Source organism: Barbatula barbatula, assembly GCF_947034865.1.
Source record: "Barbatula barbatula genome assembly, chromosome: 4".
NCBI classification, from domain to species: domain Eukaryota; kingdom Metazoa; phylum Chordata; class Actinopteri; order Cypriniformes; family Nemacheilidae; genus Barbatula; species Barbatula barbatula.
This window is the reverse complement of record NC_136768.1, coordinates 4096002-4105259: the sequence shown is the minus strand read 5'-3', so window position 1 is coordinate 4105259 and position 9258 is coordinate 4096002. Positions and strand designations below refer to the sequence as shown.

The 9258-nt window shown below is 38.7% G+C and overlaps 1 protein-coding gene across 2 annotated transcripts in view; it reads right to left on the bottom strand.

Moving 5' to 3' along the window:
* Positions 1–7886, bottom strand: part of flncb (filamin C, gamma b (actin binding protein 280)) — a 38192-nt gene extending 30306 nt beyond the window's left edge. For both annotated transcript variants that reach the window (XM_079454911.1, XM_079454912.1), the window contains exon 1: positions 7419–7886. In XM_079454911.1, coding sequence (XP_079311037.1) covers positions 7419–7797 — 379 coding nt within the window. In that variant the 5' untranslated portion in view covers positions 7798–7886. The remainder of the gene's footprint in view (positions 1–7418) is intronic.
* Positions 7887–9258: the final 1372 nt, after the last annotated feature.

Genomic DNA, 9258 nt, shown 5'->3' with positions numbered 1-9258 from the left:
GAAATAGCACTGCCGAACCACTGTAAAGGAAAGGTGTGCGACATTCAAACTTTCTAGGAAAAATCTACAAATTGCTTAGTTAAAATTGTTTCTTGTTAAGAACAAAGTATAGGCTATAAACATAAAAAATGACACTTCAGCTTTAAGAAAGTCAGCAATTTTACGGAGTAAATAAAATAAAAAATAAAATGTTAGGTGTGTTGTGAAACGCCGGACCGCAGTTGCCAAATGCTGTCAGACGGCAGCCGTTGGGAGCATTTGCAGGGCAGCAGCTGACTAACTCACTCCACGCTCTAACCACAACGCACATTTAGGTCAAACAGAAACAAACCTGGGTTCAAACAGCAGGTATGGACGTTGACAGAGTGGTTCATTTATCAATGTCCATTACACATAAATACATTTTACACACTAATATATCACTGTTGTTGAAGAACTTGCAGAACAAGTCAGCCATCTACAGACTCGGCCCCCTCACACTGAGCGCAATACTTGGCTAAATATATCCAACTGTTGGTAAAACATTTCAAAAGATGATACTGGAGCTTTCCCACTAACACACAGACAAGAGTCCAACTCGAGACGTGGCACAGGTGTTATAGCAGTTGGCGCCATAGAAAAACATCAATGACCAGCATTCATTGTTTTCCCACACGGTCCTGTCTAACCTGTGATGACAGGGAACAATAGGATAAACAACACACACTGTTGAACTGATGTATGTTGGACATATGTGAGAACAGCTGAATACATTTAGAGTTGGTAATGAAACAAAATGGCTCCAGTGGGCTGTAAAAACGGCTCTTTGGAGAGAAAACTTGGCAAAAAATAGCTTGGAATGACACGGACACTTTGAGGTCATTCACCTCCATCTTATAATCGTAAAACATTTTATGCATAATCTGAATTCTGATGACTCGGAATCACTTTAATATAGCAAGTAACAATCAGGTGACAAGTGAGAAAATCAGATTATTTTACATCTATGTCCATCATATACAAAATTCCACACGTTTGTGTATTAAATAGTTGGTGTATTTTTATCCAAGAGCTCTTTTCCTTTCCAAACCCAAACTCCACAGTATTTTTCAACCAGCGAAATATAAAAGGTAACTTCCACAAGAGGAATCCTCTTATCTTCCCATAATCTTCTTTAAGGTCGGTGAGTTAGTTCAGAAACGTCTGAAGGAAACGTCTTGCAAACGTAATAGTTTAATAAAAGTGACAGAATAGTGCTGATTATTTATTGGTTGGGAACGATCGGTGTGAGGTTTTTTTGAGGGAATCAATGTTTTATATGTAGTGAGTGGAGCACAAAGACCATCTTCTCTCCCGAGTGAACCCAGTCAGCTGCCTTCACAGCTGCTAACAGACGTCCTTAACCGACAACTGATGTGTTCAAAGATGTTCCTTCCCCTACTGGGCCTAACACACACACACACACACACACACACACACACACACACAGTTTGCTAGCAGCATAGCCTCTCTCTCTCTCTCTCTCTCTCTCTCTCTCTATCTCTCTATCTCTCTATCTCTCTATCTCTCTATCTCTCTATCTCTCTCAAATCTCTCAACAAAGCTTTAGATTTTAAATTCCATCCAGAAGAGACACACAGAATCCCTTTGTCCTAATTTCCCTTCCCAGCACCAGGAACAGGACAGACGTGATCGCCACAGGGCTCATAAAAGAAGGTCACCAATAAGAAACCCCAAATTATATTCTGAAAGATATTCATGATTAAAGCCTTCGATAAAACTTTTATTGTGCCCTATAAGAAAATGAAATCACAAATGAGATCTCGTCAATATCTCATAATTTTGAAATGGAAACTGTTAGCTTGAGCCTCCTAAATCTCAGACATTTCTCTTAAAAAAAAGTCACAAATGTCTCCAATAGAAGAGATCTCAACAATATCGCAACTGAACTGAGCTCAGATATCGTATGCAATCAAAGTCACTTTTATTGAAGACTTGAATATATATTTATAATATATATATGTATATGTGCTCTTAACATTAACTTTGCAGCACTACACTTATTTAACAACTGGTGTTATTTGTTTCTTTTAAACTTTTCCAATTTTAGGAGAATCAGTTGATACTTAAATAAAGCGCAACTGAGAGCTCCATAAAATCTCCTGAGCTATGAAAAAAGCTTCCTCTGAGCAATAACATTCTCCCCTTGGAAAAATAAAATGAAAAATCTAAGTACAAAATACAAGTAGTTTAAATAGTGAACTAAACAAAAACATTAGTAAAGTTACAGTTTTCGTTTACAAAGGAAAAAGGATAAACAGTATTTAGACAAGGAGCTTTCAGCACATCAGGTCAGATTGCTATAAACACAGACAGACCCGCGCACGGCTCTTTATGTGCTTACAGGAAATAACTCCCTGTTACATGCCTATGGCCCATTAGACGTTGTCTTATATAGTCTTGGCCACTTCTCTGTCGGCATCCAACAAAAACAGATACTGTATGGTCCACCTTTGAGATAGAGGTCAACTGTCAGTCAGAAGATCTTTTTACAGCCTTGTTAAGCTCTGAATGATGCCAGAACCTCTTAAAACCTATCTGCAGACAACACTAAAAGAACAGAGTATAGTTGTTCTTTTCCGTATAGTTATGATTTAGAAACTTCACATCTGGGTTTCCTGTTAGGAAATAGGATGTTGAAGATGTGATTGCCTTCAACATAACTTCCACTAAACCAGTAAGAAATAGATGGAAAATATGGTATTATTACCAAAGCAAGCAGCACTATTACAATTGCTCTAGCTGACTTTTTTGACGGGCCAGTAAGTACATTTTGCACTTACAAATAGCACTTTCTTTCAGGAAATATAAAAATCTCACCATAATATTAAAAGAAAGGCAACACAGAATGCCGCAGCTGTGCAACATATGCACATTCAAACTGTGTCACACTGTGACAAACAAGAAAAATATCGTCATATCATGTTATTATTCATTGTCCACCTATCCTCTATTTAAGCCCTGGCGAATCAGCAAGGGTTTGGTTTGCCTATTTCTGCATGTGCGCTGGACAAATGAGATGTGCACCAGGGGGATGTTCCTGTCTGATTCAATCTGGCAACCCAAACTAAGGCGGCTGACGACATCATCAGGACACCGCCGACAGCCCTCTGCGCCTGACACCGTTGACACGAATACTCCAGAGTGCACTAGGGCTGTCTGATTCCAAGCTTCGCAGATAACACAATACAGACAATCACACAAGAACAACGTTATGTCCGCTAAGGTCACTAGACACAAAGAAATGATAACATATGCTAGAATGCATTGCATTGACATTAAAAAACAAAACGATAGCTGCTGTTACACACCTGTTGCAGGGCTGTCTGCTGTTATCAGTCTATGAACTTGACCTCTGACCCTGCCACTAACCCCGATAGGCGTGTAGTTAGCGAGAGTAGCATTCCACTGCCTGGGTGTCTTAATAGACACATGCATGACATTTCTTACAGGAAGAAATGTGAATATTTTGCTTTAATAAAGAATTTAATAATAATTGTTGTATAATTAATAACTATTAAATGGTAATTTTATTATTTTTCTTGAATGGATTGCAACTCAGCTCCAGTCCCCATTTAAGTGAATTGTAAGTAAAAGAGCAGTATAGAAATATTCTTCTTTTTCGGTTCACCAGAAGAAAGTCAGTCATAAACAAGAACAAAATGAGGATGAATTTATGACAGCATAATCTAATATCTTAGCAACCTTAATTTAATGATGACTCGTCCCATTAAGAGAGCAAATCCTAGATGTCAGACTTGCATTAAAATACATTAGCGTGTACTACAATGTGTTACTCTATCCCAGCTTTGCTGTGAGCAGCTGAACACACAGGAGAGAAATTCAGATATCAGTTACAACCGAGATCCCCAGTTAGCCATACAGCACTCCATTCATAATCGAACCTGATTTACACCCATTTGCCCTCATCTGCTTCCCATCACTATCTGATCTTTCTCATGGTCCATTAAGCACTTAAGATTAAGGATGATCTTGCATTTAAGAACCAAAGATGATTCCATCAAACCTTATCAAGAATAAACCCTTTCTGATTCTTTTTCTGCCATGAACGGTCCATTTGGATCTAAGCACTATAGTGTCAGAATAGAAACAAAAGTACAGGAGATAATACTGCATACACAAAAATATAATAATATAAACGTTCTCTAATTGTTTTGTGGCCGCAAAAGTATCTATGTGTGACTTACAAAAATAACTGAATTACCAAATTTAAAAGAATGACACAAATCAACTAGTAACATCAAAATAATGTATTTTAAGTTTCACACAGGAACTGTAAAGTTATGAGCGGAAACGGTTATTGCAACCTGCACTACACACGTGCACCTGATATCCTCCTACCCAGGATGCACCTGGGCCATCTCCAACGCTGCTCGATAATATCCAACAGTTTACAACAACCAAACTGCACATATAAGCTATTCATTAGTAGATTTATTAAAAAACCATTGGGAGTAGATCAAATTCCAGAAAGGACCACGGCAGTTCATGACAGATCTCTGGGGAGAGTGAGTGTAATGTGTGTGAGTGTGTGTTGGGGGTGTTCGCTGGCCGTGCTCGAACATTCCAGCGAGCTGACGCGCCTCTGACACATGGTAACAATTAAAGACGCTGTTGTATGCAGAGAGGACACGACAGAGAGAGAGAGAGAGAGAGAGAGAGAGAGAGAGAGAGAGAGAGAGAGAGAGAGACAGAGAGAGACAGTTACTAAACTAAGAGAGGCAGAAGATTGCTAACAAAAAGAAGCCGTAGTAATTTCTGTCAGAATCGATTCTTGAAATATTCCTGCTACGTATCCCATATTAAAAGTGATTATGTATGTTTTGCAGTATATCATACTTACATTTGTATTGATTTTTTTATATATATATCATATTATGTTGCTACATAAAAAATACTCATTATTTTTCCAACGAATTAATGCAGAATCCAGGGGGGGAAATATAAATCGTGCATTTTGTGATATTGTATATTTTTCATGCACCAGCTATTTATTGACTCACTACCCAAATAACCTATCGGCCCCCATGCAGTCTGTGGGACTATTTAAAGCACCTGTTACTAAATGGATCACAGAGCCCAGCTGTCTATCAATCCATCACTCACTCACTCACTCACTCACTCTCAGAGCAACTAAACTCTGAAGATCACTGTCCCAAAGCCAACAGCACCACAAACCACTAACAAATCTTTCTTTTTATGTATAACCATAAACCTCATTTTCAATAGAAGTACTTTGAGTTTTTTTCACATTCCTTATTAAAGTTTATGATTTACTTTGATGTTTTATTTCTTTAGGTCATTAAAGGAGTAGTTCACTTCACAATGTGCTCCCATTGTCTTTCCATAGTAGGAATAAACATTACAGAAGTGCATATTTTGAAGTGAACAAAGCTTTTAAAGGGATAGTCCAAAAATAATAACCCTCTAGTCAAACCCATATGATTTTCTTTCTTCTGCAGAACATAAAAGAAAACGTATACATTCACTTCTATTGTATGGACACAAAACCAATGCAAGTGAATGGGTACCACTGTTGTGCGGTTACCAACATTCTTTAAAATATCTTATTTTGTATTCTGCTGAAGGAAGAAAGTCATAGAAGTTTGACATGACAAGAGGGTGAGAAAATGATGACAGAATTCTCATTTTTGGGCGAGCTATCGCTTTCAAGAGCACAGTACATAACCTTTTGCATTTATGTCCGTCACATTTCGGTCTTATGTATGTGAACACATACCTCCTAATTCTCACACTGCATGAGTGACATACAGACAAAATAAATGAGACGAATGGTGTTTCCTGTCCAGACAGCAGGCCAAGCCCACGTGACACAGTCACACACAGAATGCGAGCTTTTACCGCCTATCACCGTATACTCACAAAGGGGGGGGGGGGGGGTTATGAGCATCAGGTGCCCTTCTGGAAAGATCCGTCTCATAACCAATGACAGCCGGACTGAAAGCACTGCTGCCTTGTGCCAGACGCTTGTCGAGTTTCCTTGTATCTGTACTGCGGTATGGAGGCCACATGGAAGGAAAATCAAGCCTTTGTTGTCCAATCAAAAACAGCCTCATTTGTTCTGTCCCTGTCATCAGTTAAGTCATTTCTCTGCTTTTATTGCATTTTACATTTTTGCTTGTGGCATACACTATTAACCACACTAACATACACTAGTTTTAAATCCTCTTTCCACCAATCTATATTCCCAACACTTCCGTTATTACAAAATTGTTGTATGTATTGTTGTTTTGAGAGTTTTGCCAGGCTGCCAGGACCTGACGGCCACTTATTAGCCAACAGAACGATCTAACGCTTTCCCTGCTGCGAAAACACCAACACTGACCCTGGAGCAGATTCAATAGATCTTTTTTTACAACACAAACCATCATAATAGAGAAAAAAGGCATCCTGTTTATTACATAAACGTGCCTGATCACAGTTATTGGTGCATTATAATAAATCAAAACAACAGACTGGCCCTCATGTAATGATGACATCTATAAAGTCACATATAAAAACTATGCGGCATCTGCAAACAAATGATACTCTGACCATTTCTCAGAAAAGATCAGCCGTTGTTTACCAAATCTGCCCAATGATGTTATGACAGATTACAACTAATATGAAAGGAATACAGTATGATCTATAGAAATCAACTTTCTGGCAATTAAAAAAAAAAGTTGTCAGGAAGCACACAGTCTAGTCAATGGTCATTTCATGACCAAAGATGGAGGATTGCCTTAGGATCTCTCTGTGGTTATGATAGGCTACTACATAATAATAATATTATTATTAATTCTTACAAAAGCAACAATTACTAATCCCATACCAGAGAACGATTTCATTATCTATTTTGTCACTTAATAATATTTAAAGAATGAAGCTTTATTTACTGAATAACATCACTTCAGTATAAGGCTAACAGATAATAATCTAATGTACATTTCAACAGTAAGAAATGTGATCAAACTTTCAGCCAAATATTTTCAAACTTAAATATGCATGAACTAATCATTTAGAACTGTATGTTTGTTATTAAACGTGTAAATATTATGCACAAATGGCATAATGGATAGAGGGACGTCTGAATGAATGACCCACGTAAACGAACATACGCTCCCAGGCTTCGTCAAGATCTTTCATTGGGTTTCACTGAGGAATGGAAATAAAAGTGAGGATAACCCAACAAAACGCATCAATATTTTCATTATTATGATAAAAAGACTTCAACATTTACCTTAAAGTGCAACAATATAGTAAGAATGATTAAAAAACGCCCCCTAACCCTGAGCCTCATACAGAAAGTTTCTCTCGCACCACAGCGAGTTTACATGAGTTCATAAAACACCACTTACCTATCGACACTAGCTTGATATGTTCCCTTTCTAGAAACTCGAGCGCGACGGAAACATTCTCCAGTTTCATCTGTCTGAAATTGGGTCTGGAGTGATATTTTCGGTACATTTTCTTCTGACTGAGAACTTCCAGGAGCCCGATGAGCTTGAGCCCGTCGGTCAGGTCTTTCTGCAGGTCGTTGATCTTCTTGTTGATACATTTCAGGTGCTCGTTGCACCATCTGGTGAAGGTGTTCTGCTGGATCTTCTTCCAGGGCGCATCTTCCGCCAGGTCCTTCTCCGTGGCCGGCATCTCCTCGTCCAGGTCCTCGCCGTTGTCCGTGCCCTGATAATACTGCGGCGGCAGCTGCTGGTCGTAGTACGTATTATTACTCATCATGTTTTTCCGATTTTCGCGTGCTCCCTTTATACTGGAATCAGCGTGCGAGTCACGCGCGCTCTCGTGTGGAAAAAAGAAGTTTGCGATTGTGAAAAAAACTCACAAGACCGAGGAAGAATCGCGCTCGAGCCACTTGTGTAGAAAGACGGCAAGATTCCGTTTTTTCCGTTATTAATTTTAAAAATAAAAAATTTCAAAACATTCTCAACGGCCGCTTTTAAAAACGTAAAACAACGCGAGAAAAAGATCCTTCTTTACAAAATACGTACAAGTCTTTCTATATCAAAGGGAAGAAAGACAGGAAAGAGGCGCACGGCGAGAGCACGAGAGTAGCGCCGCTTCATATACTTGAGTAGTTAAATGAAGCGCTTTAAAAAAACGCGAGACCCCTCCAGGAGCGCACACACGTCAGGCTGCTGGATTTCCTGGTATGCAGCTGTCATCGTGACCATATACAACTTCACGGTGGGTGATTCTCTAATCTGGCCGAGATAGCGATACGGGCGCACGATTGGGCGACGCGCACGGCGGGGAAGGGGATTGGATAGACCCCCCTCCGGGCGCCGCGACAGTCGGGACGCCCATGTTTATTTTTAGGGACACCAAATCGGGCGCGTCGGGGGCTGGAGTTGGGCAAGTCGTAAAAGTGATGTGCTCTCTTTTAACAATCGGGGCTGGGAAAAGCAAATGAGAGCATAATTCAAATGATGTCAGAGAGACGTTTTAACACGGTGTGCTAAATAGCCACCCAAGTCATAAATAATACAAGGTGTTTATAAATAAACAGTAATATGGCCTCGATTGACAAAACTCCATTCTGGTCAATGAAGTCACCGTTTTCGAAAAATCTTCCGTTTGTTTCTAAAGGTTCAAATAGACAGTAAGTGAGAGGAAATGAAGAGTTTGGTTCCAAAATGAAATAACTCATTGTTTTAAATCGTGTTTTTTATTAGGTTATCGTGTTTTTGTTGTGTTTTAATGTGTAAGCTGTATTTGTTTTAGTTATTATGGCTTAAATCAAAACCAACCAACGGCAGTTTTTATTTATATTAATTTGGAATGCACATGATCTTTACATCTCATTTTGGAAGCAAACTCTTCAACGGTTTAATGCAGAATTCTAAATAGTTTGGCCCTTAAGTTCATAATTATTTAGTTGGGTTTTCAGTTGGGTTTTCATTACTTTGGTATTCAAATGTAATAAATAATAGTATTAAATGAGTTTTAAAGGTTTATTTTAGCTGTGGGTTGTGTGAATGTAATATATCGGTGAGCCATTTGTCACTTTTTACCACGTGTAAATACCTTTATTTCTTAGTTAAAAAAAATCAGTATAAGTTGACATTTCACGTTGAAATTTTAGGGACACTGTAGAATAGAAAATAGTCAAATTTAGAAGAACAATGAACTAACTGATTGACTAACTTACAAACAACACATTAATGTAAGCTATGTGTTCCT